Below are 22,708 nucleotides of genomic sequence, written 5' to 3'. Positions count from 1 at the left end.
AGATATACAGATATAAATCAACAGACATTAGTTGCACACAGTTTAAAATACCTAAATGAAATCACTATTAATAAATACTCAGATACTGGCATTTTAAAAATCAATGAATACAAGCCTCATTCAAATACTCATTTCAACAGTTCAGAAATAAGCACAGACATATTAAAAATCCTGGCAGTCTCAGATGTCATACCTTTTGAGTTTTCATGGCTACTCTGAGGCTGTGCAGGACATGCTGCCAGTGGGGTAAGATGTGGATCCACACACAGGGAGTTGCAGAGATTTTTTATAATCTTTGAGTTGGGACAAGGAGACCTTGTTGTACACTGCTGAAGTAACTTTGCTATACATGAAGCCACATAGTTTTGTACGAGTGTATTCTCTTCTTTTTTGATAGCTTCCATTAAGGGTTTTATAACAGGATTTAGTTTTTCTGGAAGTTGCTGCAAGTTCACAACTGCACATGCAGCAAAGGTATGGACTCGCAGATGCAACACTTGCCATTCTTGATTTGTTTCTGTAACAGTCATTTGGACTTGCTGCCTTTTACTGTCCAACTGTTGCAGAACTTTAGGATTCAAAGAAAAGGATGATGTCACCTCATTGAAAACAGAAGTAACCTAAGAAAAAGGAAATAAAGAATTACAGATCTGTTTAATTTACTATAAAAGGGGATATCCTCATGGCACAATATGAGTCACTTATCACCATCTCCATTTCCCCAGTAAATAACAGGAAATTCTCCAAAATGTAGTTTCTGGAAATCCTGAACTACCAATCAGAGAAAATCAGATATATCATAGACACTTAAAGTCCAGATTCCCAAAGCTACAAGAACAGTTTAGGTACTCCTGCAAATTTAGATTGTCCCATATCTGTCAGTTCTACCCAGATATTCTGGAAAACATGTAGCATGTGACAGATTAGCAAAGCAGAACGTGAATAACAAGAATCCAAAAACGATGTGTAAGGTGCCTGTGCATGAACAAGTTGTTTCTCAGCAGACTTTCTTTTGAGGAAAGAGACCAAGATAAAAATCTAGGAAATACAGCACAACAAAGTAGCTGCATAATTTTCCATATCCTTCCCCACTCAAAACTGGTTGACTATTGTTGCTTAAATCTTTCACTAGAAAAAGATTAAAAGCAGATTAAAAGGTCAGGGTGCAAGGGGGAAGAAGGTCTAGAATTTACATAGTCTATTTACAAGTCTTCTGACAATGGTTTTGAAGCCTGCTTTTTTTTCCTTGTGAGAAGATTTCAATAGTGAATCCACACCTGGGATCAGAACTCAGTTTTATTCTCCCATTACCTTGCATTGCACTTGATTTTTGTCAGACTGTAAACACACCTCAGGGGAAACAGTAGGAGTCTTTGCACATTCTTTTTCACGAGATATGCAAAGGTCACCACATTATTTCTGCAAGTTACTGTGTATGTAATAATTATACTGAAGGTGCATTTCAAGACAAGAACAGATTTGGAGGAGAGGCAGGCATGCCTCTACTTACCAGCTCATTAGCTTGATCTATGGTAAATACACTGCAGTTTACTCTGTTTCCAATATCAATGTGTGCATCAGCTAGCAATGAGATGAGTTGTTTACATTCGTTTTGCATTCGTGTAAAAGGAACAGCAATTTCATCGTAATAGAGATGTTCAGAAAGGACTCCAAGTAAACGAGGTTGAACACAAATAGCCACAGTTGTACACTCCTGTAACAGAAAAACACAATTTTCTTTTCTTAATAAGCACAATTTCTTTTTTCACTCTTGGGCAGCTCAATCTAACTACAAAAATCCAGTTTCCAGAGGGACTATTAACATTCAAAACCCAGAATATTAAAGATAAAGGATTAGGAACAAAAAGTCTGCCACTAGAAACGATAGTGAGTAGAGAAAAGACAGTCATCTTCAAAGGAATCACTGACCTTAGATAAAAGGCATCCTGAGAATAGATTTGTTTGTAGAAAAAATGTGAGCATATTTACTGATTCATAGTTTTGACAGCTGGCATTTATCTACTGAGTCCTGTATTCCTCCACTGTCTAACAATCAAGATTTTGGTATTTAAATGCATGAACACCATTTTAGCTTACCTACTGAAATCTTATTTTGAGCTAAGTATCACACAACAAGCAGTGGATTGAGATAGTAAGTAAAATTTATTTTTGCTGCAGAAACATCCTACCTTTTGCAAGGCAGCCCACTCACAGATTACTAACGCAACACTAATCCTCTGCAAGGCAGATTTAGAATTCAAATGGAAGAGCAGTAGCTGAGCTAATGATTCAGCTGGCTTTATTTCTTGAGTAACAGTATTTACACCTGGGTCACAAATGCAGCAACAAAGTGCTCCCAGCAACCTGACAAAACAAAAAAACCTGTCACTTCAACATTATAATTATTCTGCAATCAATGATTCAAAATGAAGATGCAAAAACATGAATTATATTTTGCCAAAACCACTATATATTATATAAAAAATACATTGCTTTTAAGTATTTTTTTCGTATTTCCAGTAAACTGACTTTGCTGCCATCATCCGAGCACGCATGACAACGTAATCCCTGGTTGCTGGATCTTCTGCAATGCTGTCTGCTCCAGCAATGTATTCCTGAATCACTTCCTTGTTCTGGGTTTGACCTTGACGCAGTTTAGCACCGGCTTTTTCCTATGGAAAAAAGGAAAGGTTGAAACTGTGTTTGTAATGAAAAGATTAATTCATATTCCGTAACAATACAAATCACCATACCATGAAAAAACTGGACTAAGACAGAACACTTCCTGGGTAACAGATTTCCTAAATCATACTTCGTAAATCTCTCTACTAACAGTATTCTGTAGTCCAATTAAATGTATGCTACATTCCTTCACTATAATATTAAGGTTAATATTTGACATACAGCTGACAAACACAGAGGAAAAAGGAAACCTCTCATCATGCTTTCAGAAATAACACAAAGCTTTTAGATTTAACTCAGTACTGCAAACAGATGGCTTTAGAGCCACATAAATAGACTTTATAAAGTATCCACGTAGAGAATGTTACACAGCAGAACTTAATTCTTGGATAATCTCACAAGAACCCTTTTGCTCTACAGACTTGAGGCTTGTAAGAGTTTACATTTAGAACTGTAGAAAGGCACCACCACTCCCCTCTAACACCCTTAGAATGTGTTTTATATACAGCTAAGCAATTTCCTACTTTCCTCAGAACAGTCAGGGAGGCCATATTTCACTTACTTTGGACCTGGTTTTTACTTCTAGCAACATGTTTAAGTCAATCGGCAAATGAGATGGCTGCATCATTAAGCAGAGCCAGGCTCCCATCCATGGACAAGCAGCTGCAACAACATACTGTACAGATGCCTTGTTTAACAGTTCCAGCCACACCTTGGGAAAGAACCACAGCAGAAACCATGACAAATTTGTAAGTGGTCTACATAAGATCATACACATGCTGAGAAACTGCAGGAACACTCTCATTTGCTCTACATTTGACAGTAAAGCAGATATGGGGAAATTGCAAGTATTTAACATGAGCGCACTATTCTTTATCTGCAGAAACGTAGACAGGATTTGAAAGAGCAAGATACACAAGCACTATATCTAGGTGGTAAGTCATGCAAATACCTTGTGAATAAGATCCAGAATTTCTTGGTTGCTTTCTAAGATACAAAACTGAAATATGTGCCTCAACATGTCTTGCAGAATTGGAGTCAGCCAGGTTGAAGAACTCTGAAACAAGGATATCATATGAACAAGCATATTCCAATATGTATCACAGTAATACACTAATACCTCTAATTCTTACCTGGTCTTGGGTAGACAACAGTGTGAATAATGTTTCCAGTGCTGCTTTTCGCACGGAAGATATTGTGTGATGCAAGAATGGCCACACTCGTGGGACCAAAACTGTTAGGGATTGCTGAATACTACAAGAAAGGGAAATGTAGAGGCAGCGTCAGGGATAAAAACACACACACACAGAGCTAAGTTAATTTTGTTTATTATTTTATCCAAAAGAAAGCTTTAAGAAAGCAAAGTATTGCATGTACTTGGTGATTTTAAGTGAAGGATCAAGTTACTACAGCTTATACATTTAAAATAGTTTGAGTTCATATCTTTTTTCAGGAAAATACTGGTTTGGGTATTTTTAATACTGGTATAGAGAACTAGTCAATTTAAGCACATATTTTTACCATGTTTTTTTCCCAGATTATACTTTAGGCTTTGTTCAACTGTTCAGAAAAAAGGAGGGGCCATTTCTGTTCTGAAGTTGCTATTAGGCAGTTATGACTTTACAATTAATTAAAAACAAGCTTGCATCTTTTTTTACATGAACTGGCATATCAACTGATTCAACTAGCATATCAGCTGATGCAAGTAGTATGTGTTGAATTAAAGACTGCATTAGTAACAAAATTTCATTCTTTATTTTGGATTTGGGAAACCACCAACTCCAGTAGTGCCAATCATATAGGATGAGAAAAATCAAATGTGTACAGCATCTACCTTAAGAGCAGATACTCTGAGTTTACCATGTGTATTGTGAAGTAGTCACAAAATTACTAGTTGTACCATTTATGTGAATTTATGTTTGGAGCTTGTTTCAGAACTATTTCAATAGCAAATTTCTACACATTCATCAATGTGTTTTAATATACACAGTTTGGTCTCATTTGGCATTTGTCTGTTCCTTGTTAACAAACAAGACATTTGTGGGCAGGACCACCATGTGAGTGGAGCAAATACCCTTTACTAAAACACCCATGATGAATGGAGAGAGACAGGGTGGGAAAAAAGTCACATATAAACCATGTCTAGTACACTTCTTAATTCCTTTGCTGCATTTCACTAACACAATGAATAGAGAAGCACTGTCATAACCTTCACTTTATTAAAAAACTAGAGTAGAAACAAAATAATGAGTTTAATCATCTCCTTAGTACATGATTTGAAAGAAACTAATGATTCCAATTTGACAATAAGTGGACACTCAGACCTCTAATACCAAATTAGACTAATTGAAAAGTTACCTGCATTTGCGGACCTGAGGGTAAGTCAGAAGGGATGAAAGAAGGATCATGATACTGTTTGTGGAAGCTGTCAAGTCATCCAACTCCAGGAGTGCATCCCACAAGGTATTAAGAATAAAAGGCACCTATACAAATAAGCAGAGGAGGTTTATAATTTTTTTTTAAAAAACTACTAGACCTCTAAGTATTATTTTCTTTGCTTAGACCAAAAGTGAACTTAAAACCATTCAGTCACCTTCTGAGACTGAAGCTGGACCAGGCTTTCCACTACTGGTACTAAAGATGCTGCAGCAACAGCTCGGACATCATCATCCAGATCTTGCAGACCTTCAATTATTGCAGGCAGCACTTTAGGCAATAAAGTGTTGATCATATCCTGCCAAAAAGATCAAAAGCATTTTTAAACCAAAAAAGCTTATAAAGATACAATCAGCTAAGATGTACTCTTGTGTATAAATGAACCTGATTGTTACAAAGGGATGATGCAATCTAAATATTTTAAGTTACCATTCATGAAATCAAACATAGGTTATCAATCTAATGAACTGTAAGTCAGCTCAGTTTTGGTATAAACAAAGCTCAGTGTCTGCAGAATACCACCACAGATAGCCTAAACTTCTTGTAACACTCTGCTCTGTTACCTCAAATACTAGACCAGGCAGGCATATCCTCTACTTAGTTTTCTGCGAGCACTACTTGCACTATATACCTGCAGCATGGATATAAAAGTGCAGTCACACATCTCAACTCACAGGACTGCAGTGCAAGCAAGCTTGCTCTATCACACCTATCAACTGCTCAGCCACATCCTCAACTCTGAGCAGAGACTTTTGATCCAAAGTTCTCTACAATTTGTCACGAGGGTTATTACCTGACGTACTGCCAAAGCATACTTTATTCCTAGGAGACCACCATGTCTCACTTCCCACTGTTCCTGTGTAAGCAGCTTCAGGAGAACATCCACAGTTTTATGAACACCAGTTTCATTCATGTGTTTCAATACTACTCCCAAAGTCTGAGCACAAGTCTCACGTACTGGTGCCACTACCTAGGAAAAAGTAAACAATAAAACAGATACCTCTGTATGAAATTTTCACTTAAAAAGAGTCAGATTACCAAGCTGTTATACAAACAAAGGTGAAGTTTATGCATCAGTTATTTTTTAATAAGCATCTGTGAGCAGTTATGAAAGGGACATGTAGCAGCACTACACAAGGAGCACAGCCAGGCTGCTGCAGTGTTATCTCCTGCAGAAGCCTGCTGATCTTCCTGTTCCTGCCAAGATAGCTTAAACTTACTTCATCTGAAACAAAGTCTCCAAATCTGTCTAGTGCAAACACACAAAGAAGTCTAATAACCAAGTCTTCTAGCCACTCCTGATGCTGCTGAATCATCTGTAAGAAGAAAGAAGTTGAACACCTTAAGCACATTTATTCATAAGGCATTTCTGATATGCTTACTTTAGCTAAAATCTGTAAAAGACAAGACAACAAGTGTTCACATTGATTCAATATAGTTCTCCTGCAGAGACAGGCCAGGCCAAGTAGTCAGCTCTAATTCAACTCACTTGGATTATTACAAACATCATAACCTGGTTGTTTTCTCCTCTAAAAACACAGTACCTTCATCAAAAGGCTAGTGTCCTGCTTTCAGCTGGGACAGAGTTAGGTTTTTTCCTCAGTAGCTGGTATAGTGCTGTGTTCTGGAATCAAGAATAATGGTGATCCCACATAGATGTTTTGGTTGCTGCTACATCATGCTGACCCTAAGTCAAAGATGTCTCAATGTCGCATGCTCTGCCACCATGGAGGTACACAAAAAGCAGAGAGGAAGCATTGCTGGGATAGGTGACAAAGGGACATTCCACACCACAGACTGTCATGCCCAGTATATAAACTAGGGGAGGTATCCAGAAGGGGCTGACTGGTGTTTTGGGCCAGGCTGGGCATTGATTGATCAGAAGGTGGTAAGCAATTATATTGTGCAGCACTTGGTTTTCTTGGGTTTTAATTCTTCCTCTCCTTTTCATTACTATTATTACTGTTACTACGATTAGTACTATTATTACAATTTTTTACTTTGTTTCCATTATGAAACTGTTGTTTTCTCAACCCCTGAACTTTACTTCTTTCCTGATGGTCCCCTAAGCTTCCCCATACCACCAGAGTGGGGAGTGAAAAAGAAGCTGTGTGATGCTTCATTGCCCGCTGGAGCTAAAACACAATAGCTTGACAGCATCTTGTAAGGTGGACAATTTATTTCTACAGAGCACACAAAGTAAAGTCATCCAGATAATCTATACTGACGAACAGCAACACATCCTAGGCAAGTTAATTAATATGCTGGAAGCATATTTACAAGTAAACAAACTCTAAAGCAGTACCTCCCTGTGGGAGACCCAGTGAAAAGAACTTTCTTTTCAGTTCCATCTCCTCCAGATTTATCAAAGCTCATCTTGAAGCTCTGGCCTCTGCTAGAGAGCAGTAACTCTAATCTTCTATCTCACAGCAGAAGCCCCATAAAAACAACTCCTTAGGCATCATCCTTCTCATCACCACTATGTGCCTAGTAGGTCACCACTTCCCTTGAGAACTACCTTTGTAATGAACAAAACTTAAAGCATATTCAGGATTTCATATTCCCATACATGCCAAAGAATTATACCCAGCATAGGGCATACACAGCAGGCTTTGAAGCTAGCTGGAGTACACACACTTTCCACAAATAGTTAAATGGTTTAAAGTATTTTATCATTGCAGACTGCGCTATTAATCAGCCATCTCCATTGAACAAATACTACTCCACAGGGAAGCAAGGACAGAGGTTTTGCTTTCCTTATTTACAAAGCATACAGAAGTACAGTGATTAAGCCAGAAGCTCTTCCAGCTGCTTCTACAGCAGGGGAGTTAGTAGGAATCTGAATGAAATTCACTATTAGTAAACAAGCTATTACTGTCAGGATATTTATTAAAAATTGTTATCCTTTTAAAAACTATTTTAATTCCTTTTCTCATAATAAAGAGAGCAGGTTGATGTAGTCCTCTTGCTATTTAAGCAAGTAGTTAGATGGTCTGAGACACTACAAGAGTTACATAATCAACCTGTCAATTTGTGTTTCAGCACAGCCTTTCCAGGACTTGAAAACAGTATATTCTAATATGGAAGCTAGTGTTTAATAACTTTATATACAATCAACATATTAATGGCTAATTATACAGTAGTACTGGGTTCTGCACAGGCCTTTTAAAAATGATGTCTTGCCACTTGCATACAGTGATGTCATCCAGATGATTCTGAGCAGAAAAGTCTTTATATTCCCCCACATCACACACCTGTTGCAAAGTATTTTAAGAAGTCTCTTTTATAAACTTCATTTAAGTAAAATATGAAGCCTACATAACTGGAAACTTACCTCCTCTAAAGAGCTATCTCCCATTTTACCACCACTTTTACCATGAGCTTTAAGTATCTCTCTCAGTCCAGTACCTGCACCATGTCGAACCTAAGAAAGTGAAATAAAAAGCCAGTTTTAAAATACTGTGGAACAGGAAACAAAACCAATGTTGGAAAATTGAAATAATACTACTGTTTTCTTAACAGAGACGTTTCAAGAGCTGCAGAATTAGCACTACTTAGACTTGTGGGAATTATTAGATCAAATCATATATTAAAATATTCACCTGTCCAAAAAAATCAACCTCCTTTTTCCCAAGTATTTTCCAGCTTATGAACAGAAGCAACTAGGAACTGCTTCTATTTTCTAACACATTATGATATTTGCAGCAATGCAGCCAACATACATTTACTTTTACCTCACTATGCTATATAGTACTAGTTTTCAAAGAGAAGTTTGATAAAATTACTGTTTTTATTAAGTTTATAAGTTAAAGCAAATCAATATTATAGTTTCAAGCAATTTATGTTTAATATTTTTCTATAACTGTCTGTATTTCTTAAACAGGGTTTGGATCCTCACTGATTATTCTGGAGTCTGCCAAACAAATTTCTGGGAATTACTGTTCAGCATAACTTACAAATTTGCCTTGCTTGACTGGATTTTAGAAATAAGTGAACAAGTGATAAGGGAAAGCAAATTATAGGCACTTGCGTGTTCTCACCAAACACGAACAGTTGAACACAACAGGAAGTGTTCTGGAAATAACGAAAGACCAGTAGAAAGATGTTTCTGTTTCTGATACTTTTGATATCTAACTGGACCAGTAATCAGCTTCTCAAGGAAAGCTCACTCAACAGATATACACAGTTGCAAAAGCAGAGTTTTGAACCAGGTTCTTATTGAGAGGCCTTTACATAAGTTAGAAGTGAAGTAACTCTTTTTTAAGAACAGTTCATATAACATGTTTGTTGCTAGCAGAAAATTGTTGCAGTTCATTTCAGGGCAGTAACAACTAGAATTGAGTGCTTGGTAGCTCCTCCCTTCATCAGACTACCTTTTATGAAATGCAAACGTAAGTGTCCCCCCCTATGTACAGCTCAGTGGCTGCTGGTTAAAGCTATAAGCAAGCCAATAAAAACCAGCCAGAGAGTCTAGTCTTAAATTCCTAATTGTTCATACACTAACAATTTATTTGGCCCAAGATGGCTCATGAGCTAGGTAGGTTTTACAAGTCAAAAGAAGGAGATTTTGCTAGTTAATGTCTCAGCTTCTGCAAACACAAACCAGCAAGACACAAATGTGTAAAGGAAATACCAGTAGTAGGATTCATCCTCCCTGACTTCAGTTTATGTAAGCATGACAAGCACTCACTAGTCACCCAAGTGACCTCAAGACATTGCAAGATGCTGCCAGAGAGCCACTTTAAACACCCATTTTGAGGCAGGTTAACCTGTTTTTCACACAGAACATACTGCAATAATGATTCTGTATTAATCTACTTCCCTTATTAAGATGTATCTGCCTTAAATGTATAAAAAAAGCTGTGAGAATGTCTACATACCAGAAGAAAAGTGGACCTGGCCTTCAACTGCAAACAGCCTGAATTAAAATAAGGTGAGGCTTTTTAGCTGAGATGTGGTGATGTGCTACACAAACATAATCATTCTTTTTCTGGGACAAAAAATAATTGTGGTGGTGCATATGATATATCTCTGTTCCCAAGCTTGAGAGCAAGTTGGCTCTGCTCATACTGACATCACCAAGACTGTGCTACAGACACACATAAGGATGTTAGAGTTGCTGTTAATATTTAACCCTTCAAAAGATAAACTTAAGAAAATTAAGTTAGTTGACAACAATTGTTTCTACCTTCTGCACAAGGAAGTTAGATCTTTCTCAGCTACTTCATATTTTTACCTGAAATTTCTACCAAAGTTTGTGAAAAATTTTGTAAGGACTGAATAAAAAAGTGAGTAGAACCATTTTGAATCTTGAAAATAAGTGGTCTAAGCAACTAAACACATAGCTTTTGTAGTTAGTAAAGGATTGATTCCCTTTCCTTTTCTAGTAGCTTAGCCACTGTTGCTAGCAACAGATTCACATAATAGTCCTCAAAGTCTTGATGAATCCAAGTTTGTTTTAATTGCTCAATCTTTTTTGAACATAGATTGATGTGATGTTATTTTGCTTGAATTTCCCATAACTGTCACTTATATAATGACTGTTTTTCTTATCTTTCCCACTCTCTGCAAGTATACATTACACATCTGTTTTTCATTCCCCTTTAAATGAGTCTTAAGTAACACTTAAGTTTGCTAAAAGCAAATTTGTCTTGGCTATGTAATCTGTATGCACAAATGATTTAAGTTTTGATATCTGGTAAAATTCTCTTAAGTTCTACATATACAATGTTTGCATTTATGTTTAAGCCCTTTTTAAAAAACTTATAGTTTCACCTTAAACAGTGCACATCTTACCTCCCAAGAAGGGTTAAAGAGATCATTGCACACCTCTTCACAAAAGCTTTCCAGAGGCCATTCATTTGCCTAAATCCATAAAAATTAAGTATGAGATTAAAAAGGAAAGGACTCATGAACACTACTTACACTGCTGTCTTTTCATTCTTAAATGGCATACACAAAACTCCAAAAGCTTAAGTACTTTCCTTCATTACTGGACAGAACCAAAAAAACAATCCTCTTCCCCAGCTAAAAAACTTCATTGATTAACACTAGATCCCTTAAGAAATTTATGAAGTTTCGGTTAACAGTGTAATCTCTTCTCTATGACAATTAATGTTGATGTCCTGGAATTCACCTTTTCTTTAGAAACCATGCTGAAGACAAAAATTAAAGTTTCTTATTCTACCCAGTGATCCTTTAAATTACTTTAAACAACATAATAGACAAGCTTCAGTTTGAAAACACACTAGATTAACAAAATGGATCAATAGATCCAGCAATAAACAGCACCCTTTTCCAAACATATTCCACTTTTTGAAAACCAAAGCATATCCACTATCCTAAAATTTCCCAAAAGGAAACTGACATGGCTGTGGAAAGAAATTTTTACTACCATTAGTAAGTTCATATCATCACATACACAGAGCAACTGAAAAACAGCAAGCAACCAGCAGCTATTTAGCCAGTAATTATCATTAATATTTCAATTAGTTTTCCAATCATTTTCATGCAAATAAAAATTTAATTACTGAACTATGTCTGGAATACTATTTTTGTAGGATATAGACTTATCTAGATAGAATCTTCTTAAATGAACTTCTATGCACTATTTATATTCTGGTTTACCATTTCTTGATTTTTAGCTTTTAATTTTATTGAAACAAATGCACTTTTTTCCAAGACTAAGGTAATTGTTTAAATCTTCAACTATTAAAGATAGAACTTAATTTTAAATTAAGCCTAATTAAAGTACAGCAAAGATTAAATAAAGATTAAATAAGCATTTAGATCAAATTATTTGTGGCTCACTGTAATCCTACCATGTAAGTGTTTAGCACAGTTTTCCAGTTTAATACCCAGGCCTGACACCTGTAGCCACCTACTTGTGCTAATTTGGGTCATAAACTGCAACCAAAGGATTAAATGTGCTTTCTTCCTCAATGCTGTAACACAGTTAGAAGCTCACTTGCTTCATTATGCATAAAAGTAAGCTGGTTGTGACATTCCTCATGCCATTTCCCTGAATGCCAAAATGACTAAAGAATTTGGGCACATGAAGGAATTTTGTTTCAAATTATTCTGCTAAAAAACTGAATGATTCTTCCTGCTAATAGCAGGACAATACATCATACCTCTTCCTGAGCATTTTCTACCAATGTTTTTGAGTCTGTGGCAGGCTGGTTGATGACAACATTTGCAACTTTTCTTCTCTTTTCTTCTGGTTCCCCATCAGTGCTATCATTGCTGAGAAGGAGCAAGTGCATGTTTATGAACTTGGAGTATGCTTTAAGGAAAGTAATTACATCTACAATTGAAGTCTTCAGATATAATAAAGTATGGCAAGAATACAAAACAGAGGTTTAACACTGTGAAACACGCAAGATAGGCAAGTTTACATGTAAAAACAAAAAATGCAGTGAGGAGACAGCAGAATGCTGTCCCAAATTCACAATCCATCTCATGTTTTTCCAAGAAACCCAGCAGTTCCTAAATAAGATCAAGAATTTTGTTTATGAACACAGTAGATACAATAATATGTCACTATAAACTACAGTGAAGAACAAAGAACACAGCAGAAAACTGTATCCTAAATTTTTAGCTGTTCATCTTCTTAAAATCCCCCATTTTCATGCATTATTCTCAAGCCATACTAAATAACAGGGAAAAACCACACATTTCAGCTAGCATCCCATTATTCAAGATGCATCTGAAGCTGGGTCCTCAGCAAAGGTCTCCTGGGAACAAGCACTGCACACAAATTTTCCACCATCAGCACAATTAGTACATAAGAGATTTAAGATGCAAAGACTGTAGGAAGTTTCTCAACAGATAAATCAAATCACAATCCCAGCTTAACTGAAATAAAAGGAAACCAGTTCACTATTATACCTCTTCTCATTAGCTTCCACTGCATCTCTGGATCTTTGTTTTGCAAATAGCTTAGCCATTCTTTTGGCTTTATTCTTTTGTCTACTGCTCATACCAGCTCGAAATTCTGAGTCAATTAACTCAGCAGCCTGAAGAGTCTGAAAGAAAAGTCATTCATTGTCAATTCTTACGATGGAAGTCCTGAAAAATTCTCAAACGCACAATGCTCTTAACTTCCCCAACCCTCCATTTCAAACATTGCAGCAATTTGACATCAAATAATATTAACAAGCAACTACACGATGCAAGAATTCAGGAGGCCAAAGCATAGTACATTAGATGCCAATCATCTTACTTAAAATATTAATACTATAACCAGAGAAGCTCAAATAAAGCAAACCCACTGTATTATTCCTTGCAGTCAAATAGCCCAAGGTTTTACCTACAGGTTGTTTGTTTACTAGTAAAACTGAAGAAGGAGAATAGTCCAAATCTTCATCATTGAACAGATCCTCAGTATTCATTCCAATTGCAGCACCCATATCTAAGCCAAGTTTCTTTTGCAGCAACTTCCTCTGTCGTGCTATCCTCTCTTTAGGATCAATTTCACCTTAAAAAGGGGTTTTAAAAAGATGTGTCAGATTTCCAACCAGGTATTTTACTGAGGACTTGCTCAATGTACGTAACAAAGCCAAAATTTACAGGATTAAATTGAACTTGGCTAATACAATCTTCTAAAACAAATTGCACTGATACCCAGGAAGACCTTTTCAGCTACTGTACCTACACAAGCATTTCAACTGTGATCCAGCAAGATTCATTTTGGAAATTAACAGATGCCACCTCAAGAATGTGTGAAGTTTCAACACTAACTATAGAACACCTAGACTTTGGGAGCACCTATATTTACATAAAAAAAATATAAGATTTTAGCATCCAAGTAGAACAAATCCTCCAAACAACCCCAAATTTGTTGCTGGTAGGGCTGTCAGACTTCACTCTTTACATACACAGTACAGAAACCAGTCAGGAGGAGTTGGTTTGTTGTTTTGGTTTGTTGGTATTGTGGTAGGTTTCTTTTTCATTATCAGCACAAACTTTTAAGTAATTACCAATTATTGGGGTCATCTGGCATGATTTTGGGGTGTACACCAGGTTGAGCAGTAACTAGAAGTTAATATCTATACCAGTAAGTTTTTTTAAACTGCATTTAACTGACAAGAAAATATAAGCAACTTCCATTCTTTATAAAATATTTTTCCTTTCTACCATCATCTTAAGAATAATTGTCAAAGACTGATAATTCTAAAGATTATTTAAGTTACATTATGTCCATTCACATTGTCTACTTACTTGAAAAGGGAAGCTGCTATAAAACACGGAAGAGAAAGCAGACTATACATTTTCCCATGGGGTAAAAAAAGCAACAGCTGAAGATTTTTTGTTTCATTTTCTTATTTTTTATATTGTATTTCTTACTTATTTTAATTCCTGCAGTTTTTTATGTGAAATCACGTGACACTGCAATAAGTATCAGGTTTCTACGAACTGAAGTGCGGGGTTTCACTAGCCAAGGTAAAACTTCTACACCACTTTATTAATCTAGTTTAAAAGATGGTAAGCAATAAATTAGCAACCAGGCTGAAGAGACAGGACACTGCTCAAGTTTCAGCAGCCACAGGTTCTGCTCCTCACTGAGCTACTGATCTGTGTACCCTGCACAGAAACCATTACACATAGGGAACGAGGGAATCAGGGCTGCACGGTGAGATTCTTAACAACAGCATCACTTAATTTGGTGGAGAAACTGCTAGATGGCCTGGAATTAAGAGCAGGGAAGTACAGTAATAGCAAAAAAATAGCTTAAATGAAAATAATTCAGTGCCACTACACTGACAAACCAACTCTCAGCTAAAAAATAACAGAAAAATATTAGACAAGTCACTTGAAACAAAGAAACATCACACTGGCACTGGTATTTGATCTCCCAACTTTGTCAGTCTTATCACAGGATTTTTCATGCACTCTTTCTACACTTGAAACCTTCAAGGTTTTAAATAAGCCGCATCCTACTTCCGTATGTAGGAACAATTTGGGTGAAGAAGCAGTGATAGTGCCTGCACCTTTTAAAAAAGTACAGAAATCTTTGGTGCTTTTTCAGGTTTCCACCCCTTCTTCCCCACTGTACACATAGTAATACTCTTATGGCAAAAATCCAAACAAATAATGCACTCCCCCTAAAAAACTGTTAATTGAGGAAGAAAACACAAACCACTTATGCTGGGAAGTATTTTATGTCCTTATATACTAACATTCTGAGAATCCACAGATGGCTAGGTTCATAATGCTGCCATAAACTTTTTCAAATCAGTAAGTTTCCTTGTCTCAAGTAAAATATAGATACCTGATTTATCATCTTGGACTTCAAATTCTGCACCAGCAGATCCAAGAAGAGACGCACCATGTTTTAACAACCGACATATATCAAATCTGTCAAAACGCAACCGATCTGTTGAAGGTGAATCTTCATTAGGACTTTCTGAGCCTGGTTCTAGGTAGGAAATAAAAATAATATTAAGGACAATGTGATGAAATTTTTGTTCAAAATTCTGGCAGAAGGAAAAGCAAGAAATAGTATCTCCCCTCCAAAGAATCATCAGACACACAGCATTTTTATTCACGAAGTATAAAGGCTCCATTTTCACAAAGACAGACTGAAATAGGTCACTAAATGTACCTGAATAGAAAAAAGAAAGTTTTTCCCTTGATAAATTTAGCTTTTTGAAATCTTGGACACTGACCTAGCACCAGGTCTTCTCTGTACACATAGGGACAGCTTACAGTTTTGAACTGCATATGGCTCACAAATAGTATCAAGTAGCACACCAACACTGATGTGTATCCCCACCAGCCAAGCATCCAAAGTAGGGAAGCTGGAGAGTGGTCTGAACAGGTGTGGGAAAGGGCTGCTGATGCCTAGCTGTGAGCTCTTCTCAAACAGTACCTTTTTCTCAAACACACAATTATCTTTTTAATTTCATTAACAATCTGATAGGCAGATGTGCAAGAACTGGATAATTCATTTAAAAGGGTGTTGTACTCTAACAGGTTACTCAATTTCCTTGTACATGCTAGAATTAATCCTTGAACTAGACAAGTGAAATGAACTTCTGTCATTGGGAAGATAGAGTATACAATAGCAGAGTCCCTGCCTTTGGTAGAAGGTGTTGAAACTAGATGATCTTTAAGATTCTTTCCAATCCAAACTATTCTATGATTCTGTAACTAAATTATTAGGTATATGGAGAAATATGATTTACTGGGAAACATAACTGCTCTGGAAAAAAACACCTTTCAATAACCTGATTAACAATGTCCTTAAAAGAGCTGCAACAAGTGGATAGAGGGCATCCAGTGAACTTAATACATGGATTTAAAAGCTTTTGGCAAGGATTCATATGAAAGAATAAACCAAAAGAATCAGGTTAGCGCAGAGCTGGGGACAACATCCTTTTACAAACTGAAAGGTAGAAGTTAATTCTGGAATTTTCTGGGGCTTAGTGTTGGTACCAATTCTTTAATCAATGAAAAAAGACATTCACTTATGCACTCTTTTCCAAACACACAGGTAACAGTAAATTCTTTTGGGTAGCCCAAATTCACCATGGCACTAAGGAATCCAAGGAGGACTCCCAGAACAGACTAATGGGCAAATAAGTACATACAGTGTAAAATGAATAACCTAAACCATGCCTACAGAACACTGCATGCAATAAATATCTTGGAGGCACTTCTGACAGTTTTCTGCATTCATCTGTTTATTGAGCAGTGAAAGCCAGAGCAGACAAGAAAATACTGGGTCTCACCAGGAAGGACCCTGATGACAGGACTCTAAGCACATCATTCTGTCACTAAGTGTAAATTTCAGTACTCTAGAGATGTAGGTAGACTGTGTGGAGTTCTGTGCATCTCAAGGAGGACACAAGTAAGAAAAAGCACAGAGAAAGACAAAGATATTTAAAAGACAAAGCAGCTGTCTTGTGAGGAAAGACTGAAGAGATTGCAATTCTTGAATAAGAAGAGAAGCTGTTGGAGGAGAGAAAATACGATCGTTTACAAAAATAAAGACAATGGACAAGGAAAATGCAGAAGATGCTTGTCAAATTCAAAACCAACAGAACTGGGAGGCACCAAGTGAAACAAATAAAAGATCATCTCAAACAGATGTGAGTTTCATTGTTGCTGTTTTAGGGAGTGTGTGGGCCAGTTTTTAAACAAGTCAGTAAATTTCTGGAACCTGTGCCACAAAGTTGTGAACACAGACAGTACCAATGGGTTTGGACAAAATCACTTAGTCCGTCACTCAACAATTAAGGAAACTAACATCCCTAACAAGAGGATTTCAGATGAAAAGAAACAGAACAGACTTAAGCAACCTGCCATTTCACCTCCCTCAGAAAGGCACTTGGGCTAAGGGAGCAGTGAAGGAAAGAGTTTATGTAAACCATCATGACAAAGTTAATTGGTTAAACATTTTACTATTAGTTATGCCTTTTCTTTATAAAAGCTTTATGAGAGTTCAAAGGACAAGCACAGGAATTCTGGAAGAAAAAGGTCAGGTACAACTGAGGAGGAAGATCTAAAGCAAAAAAGACGTTAACTTACAGTCCTACTTCACAGAATCACAGAATAGTCTGATTTGGAAGGGAGCCAGAAGGATCATCAAGTGCAGCTCTTAAGTGGGTGGCCCATACAGGGACTGAACCCGTGACCTTGGCGTTATTAGCACCCTGCTCCACACAACTTACATGCAAATAGAAGTCTATGCTCATAAAAAACCAAATGACGCACATGTCTTGAAAAGTTTCATATCACAGTTTGCATCAGATAAACAATGAGTTAAAGACAATCACTTTAAGGAGCACCTTGTTTTGATCTTGGAGTTGGATTCCACTCAGGTACATTTTTCACTATTGCTTCAACAGCCTGGCCAGCCGCAATACGAGTATCCCAATTCGTACTTCTTAAATACACTAACACCTTTAAGGAGAGATTAATACATAAATATAAGTATTTGCTTGAAATGTATTTCCAAAAAAATCCATCAGCTGTTATGCTCTATTAAAACACAATTACTTTAATGCTATGGATTAAGACAACATTCAAAACAAAAAAAAAAAGGACACTAAAACAAACCAAGAAATGCCAGCAGCCTTCTCTATAATGCTCACTGCTTAGCAGAACACTTGCCAGAGCCAGACCTTAAGTTTTTATAAGATATATTTGGTCCAATCAGTTAAACGGAAGCTTGATTTCCTCCAGGTACTAAACAAGGCTTGAGATGCATTTTTAGTTTTTTTGTTGGTTGGTTGGTTTGTTGCTGGCTTTTTTTCTACAAGGAAGCATTCAAAATTGATTAACAGACTTTAAAACCCTCAAGTCATTTAACCCAAGAAGTGATACAACATGGGTCACTTGAAGCAATATATGCTTAGTGTTTATCACTACGTCACACATCTGGAAAAACTATTTCTTTCTCTGAAAGCAGTTTCATGTTCATGACTCCTTGGCCACTCTGTTGATAGCATCAATTGTGGTGAGAGCATCTGTTCAATAAGAACAGAACTGAGGTGACTGAGCCATCTCCACCTGTCAGATATGGACTATTTTGGGTGGTTTTACTGGACTTGGTCAGATTGAAGTCTCAAACCAATGGAGAACTCTTCCCAGCTTCCAGCCCTTTTAAAGATACGCAGCCTCCGACATTTTTAATGCTTTATCACACAAGCAAAAATCTTTAAAGGCAAGAGCAGAAATCTTTAAAAGGCAGTAGAGCTTCTCTTTATAGAAGGTCTAAACTATACAGCAGATACTGTATATCAATATTGAATGCTAAGTGAAACCTCATTTATGCAATTATTTCAGAAGCCGACAGAACAGCACCTTTAACAGAAACAGCCCCTAATTTTCTTTATTTTCTTACTTTTGAAAAACACAAGACCACAATGCATTTTCTTCTTCCCAAAGAAGCACACTTTTAAACTAGTTTTATTCTCAGTATTAAAGTACTAGGGAAAAAAACATGCTTACTTTAGATAAGAGATTATTCAGTTCATGAGGATGCAGTTTCACTACTTCCCCAAGTTGCTGTGCAGCTGCTTTTCTCGTTACTGGTGTTGTACCGGTGTCCAGTAATATAAAGAGACGATCAAGCCTAAATGTGATTGACAAAAATCAAAAAGTTATGCTATTCATAGTTCGGTTGCCCGTTTCTATTAATATTCCCCCACATTTTTCAGTTTATGTAACTCAAAGAGATGTCTGACTGAAGACTGTCAGTTGGCAGGGGGAATAATGTACTATATTGCAAATACTAAGCATAGCTGTTCTAAAAGCACATTTAATTTGGTCACAGAGTAAGAAATGCTATTTTAAAAAATCTACAGTTACAAGTAAAAAATCAATCATTCCTGTCCTTGTTCTGTGAAAGAACATTTTCAATCTTGAAACATAAATCTGTTGTAAGTGATCATCAAATTATATTTGATAGAAAAAGCAGAGGCCTCAGCTGCTTCTACTGTGCATTATCACTTCTATCGACAACACAGTTTGTTATCTATAACACCAAACTCTGCTTCCCCAGGATGACAAATTTTTACTTTTCACATCTCTTCCCCTAAATTACCTGGAATACATAAACCCAAACCTCTTGTTGTATTTACAGCTTGGAAATCATCTGATGCTTCTGCCCTTCCCACAAAACACAGGGATTTAACCAGCAGATCTGTTTCCACAGTAACTCTGTATTTAGTGAAAGATTCCAATCATCTATTTGTAGAACAATTCATTTCATTCTTGTTTAGTTACTGAATGAGAAATGAAGTCTGTCTTTACATATACATTCACCTAACTATCTAGCTACTCAAATCTATGAATGAAATGATAAGTGTTCCTTATTCCCTCCACTGCAAGTGGGTTGATCAGAGCTCTCTTATGAGTGCCAAGTTTATGCATTAGTTATTGGGCATTATGAGGTTATTACTGTATATGAACCTAGAATCTGTTCACACAGTGCAATCAAAATTGTTTCTTCCAGCCTTATTATAAAATACTTCTCCAAGAACTGCAACAATACAAAACCAGACCTTACACAGCAGTGAAGCTCACCAGCCTGGCAGGATAAAGATATCCTGAACAACCTGTCTTCATAAATACACATCCTTGGTTTGAACACACACAGGAAAGGACAAACGCCTTATCCTGGTAAGTCTGTTGCTACTAGTCACATTTCACATAAATTGCCTTTGACATTAATGCAAATAACTTAAAGAGAAAAGAAAAAAATTGCCAAAACCTCTTTCTAACATCACTGGATTTTATATTTTCTTTGGCATGCTTAAACTGCACTTAATCCCAAATATATCTTACAACATGTCAAAACACGATAGGAATTGCAGTGCAGGGCCAAGGCAATACCAAAACCCAAATACACTCATAACTGGAAGTATTAGATTAAAAAAATTCTAGATAAAAGTATTTAAAATAATTTTTATTTTTTAGACATCTGTGATTTGCCATCCTAGAAATAATTCTCTTCCTCCTACTAAAATAGGTGTATTTCAATTACTGTAGATAAAACTAGAGTTTTAATTTTGTTTATTGTTATGATTTACTAGTTAGTAAGTTGTTTTAAAGTCACAAAAATTAAACCCCAGATGTATCTAGTCCAATAGTTTTGAGTGATTAGACAGTCAAGGAGAAAAAACTTTACAGATCCAGCACTTCTGAATCCCTGACAGTGGAGTAGTCATGAGAAACATACCAGGTACCTCATTAGTTGCCAGTATTTTTTCTTCAGTACTTTTGACAGTAATAACTCAACCTGATTTGAGCAATCACTATTATTCAATACAAAATACAGTGGCTTTCAGAAGAACCACTGTTTGCTCCAACTTGCTTGTTCTCACCCCTTTCATTTTTCAGCTCTGTGAAAATTCAATGTTCCATACTTAAGTTTGCCACACGCTCCTTTAACTATCAAATTATCTTTTTTCATCTCAAAGTCAAGCACAATGTACAACTTTGACCACTTCCTCAGCTAGAACTCTTCATGTGTCAAAAAACGAAAAACCACTAAGTTAGCCTACACTCAAAAGCCCAACTTGAATTCCAGACTTAGTTACAACACTACATCTTCACTCCTAAAACCCACAACTTTCTGAAGCTGTGTTACCTCCAAAATACAGTTTGTTTTGTTTGGGTTTTTTTAACCTAGTGTGCTTGGTTTGGAACTTGTTATTTTAAATTGTAATCTGCTTACCTAACACACAAATGCATACCAACCAAACAAAAAAAATATCTTTCACTTGTCTGACATCACTACAGGAAGGTTTCAGCTTTCAACTCCAGCAAAATACATGGAAACAGAATTAGCAAACACAGCCAACGACATCTGACTAACAGCAGTCCTGGTCACGCTAATCATTCTCTTTTCCTCCCGCAGAAGGATGTAAAATTCCCAAACTGTTAACACTTTGGAGCTATTACGGTTTTTAAATTAAGTGTTGGTGTTGCTGCAGCAGAGTATGGCAGAGCCTGAATTCTGCATGAGTTGGAAGGGTAGCACTGAAAATGTTGTCTATGATCACCAGTGCTAGTTGGTTTGTTTTTTAAATTAAAGCTTTCAGTCTGAGTTTCAATAAGAATGAAAAAGAGAAAAAAAACAACTAAAAATTCCAAACAAATTAGTTTTCAGTATCTGCAGTTTAAAAAGAAGTTTCCTAAGTTCTGACAAGGTTTTCATTTTCAGAACAAACTAGCAGCCTCTAAACAAGTATTCAAGCCAAAGAGAACTAAATTTTCTAGTGGCATGTGGGTCTCTGCTTCTCATGCTAGACAGCACTGTAAGGCAGGGCACCACATGCCTCACATAATTCCCAGAAGTGTGAAGCAATGTAGAGGGAGATGCTCTACAATGCAGATAAATTTTTTAATTATTTTATTAAATACTTCAACTCCGTCAAAAGAATTGTTCTAAGCCTATAGAAGACACAAGCAAACAACAGAAACACAAGGAATACTTCAGGGAAGAAAAAGATTACAAACAAAAAGAGATTTATAAATTATTACGAAAAATAATTGTAAATTATTATGAACATTTAAACACCAATGCATCCTAAAAATTAAATATATCTCTAAAACTACTTTTTATGCACTTAAGTGCTGCAATCAGAACTTAAAAATACAAGGTTCTTCACTTTTACCTCAAACAATGGTTTAGATTCTTCTATCATCTTCCAATCCCATGTCAACTACATCTCATCAACAGAACAACCATACAGGACTTTGATATGAACTAATGCCATATGAGCTCAGCACAAAGCACAACCTTTCTCAGAGAGGTAAATAATTACATCCTCTCACTTTAGAAATCCAAGATTTTTCTAGTCCCTGTTGAAGTACATCACAAAGACACTACTGAGAGCAACAAAGTTCTTATGATCAGCACCCCACTCAATTTTTTCTTCTAAGAAACACATTTTACACTGACACAATGTCCATCAGAAATGTTTCTGACGCAAGTGAAGGTGCTTAAGAACAGGCATCCAGTAGCGCTTGAGATGCCTCACCTACAGAAAAGCCACCACAACTAAGTGGTAGCACTCTCCAGGAACCACAGTGATTCCGTTTTCTGGTCACCAGTTTCGCACATTCAGCATTA

The 22,708-nt window shown here is 36.5% G+C and overlaps 1 protein-coding gene across 1 annotated transcript in view; it reads right to left on the bottom strand.

Annotated features, from left to right (window-relative positions):
- Positions 1–22,708, bottom strand: part of BTAF1 (B-TFIID TATA-box binding protein associated factor 1) — a 43,948-nt gene that overhangs the window by 15,214 nt on the left and 6,026 nt on the right. Inside the window, exons 2-20 of the mRNA XM_086899530.1 lie at positions 19,078–19,201; positions 17,913–18,027; positions 15,392–15,538; positions 13,434–13,597; positions 13,009–13,145; positions 12,252–12,363; positions 10,915–10,983; positions 8,453–8,542; positions 6,339–6,434; positions 5,912–6,088; positions 5,276–5,416; positions 5,041–5,165; positions 3,816–3,936; positions 3,635–3,739; positions 3,245–3,394; positions 2,530–2,672; positions 2,190–2,364; positions 1,511–1,714; positions 194–620 (exon numbers count right to left, since the gene is read on the bottom strand). Of these exons, the coding sequence (XP_086755656.1) occupies positions 194–620; positions 1,511–1,714; positions 2,190–2,364; positions 2,530–2,672; positions 3,245–3,394; positions 3,635–3,739; positions 3,816–3,936; positions 5,041–5,165; positions 5,276–5,416; positions 5,912–6,088; positions 6,339–6,434; positions 8,453–8,542; positions 10,915–10,983; positions 12,252–12,363; positions 13,009–13,145; positions 13,434–13,597; positions 15,392–15,538; positions 17,913–18,027; positions 19,078–19,201 (2,822 nt within the window). The remainder of the gene's footprint in view (positions 1–193; positions 621–1,510; positions 1,715–2,189; positions 2,365–2,529; positions 2,673–3,244; positions 3,395–3,634; positions 3,740–3,815; positions 3,937–5,040; positions 5,166–5,275; positions 5,417–5,911; positions 6,089–6,338; positions 6,435–8,452; positions 8,543–10,914; positions 10,984–12,251; positions 12,364–13,008; positions 13,146–13,433; positions 13,598–15,391; positions 15,539–17,912; positions 18,028–19,077; positions 19,202–22,708) is intronic.

This window comes from Cyanistes caeruleus, chromosome 8 (genome assembly GCF_971803275.1).
Source record: "Cyanistes caeruleus chromosome 8, bCyaCae1.hap1.1, whole genome shotgun sequence".
Lineage (NCBI taxonomy): Eukaryota > Metazoa > Chordata > Aves > Passeriformes > Paridae > Cyanistes > Cyanistes caeruleus.
This window is presented reverse-complemented; position numbering and strand designations above follow the sequence as displayed.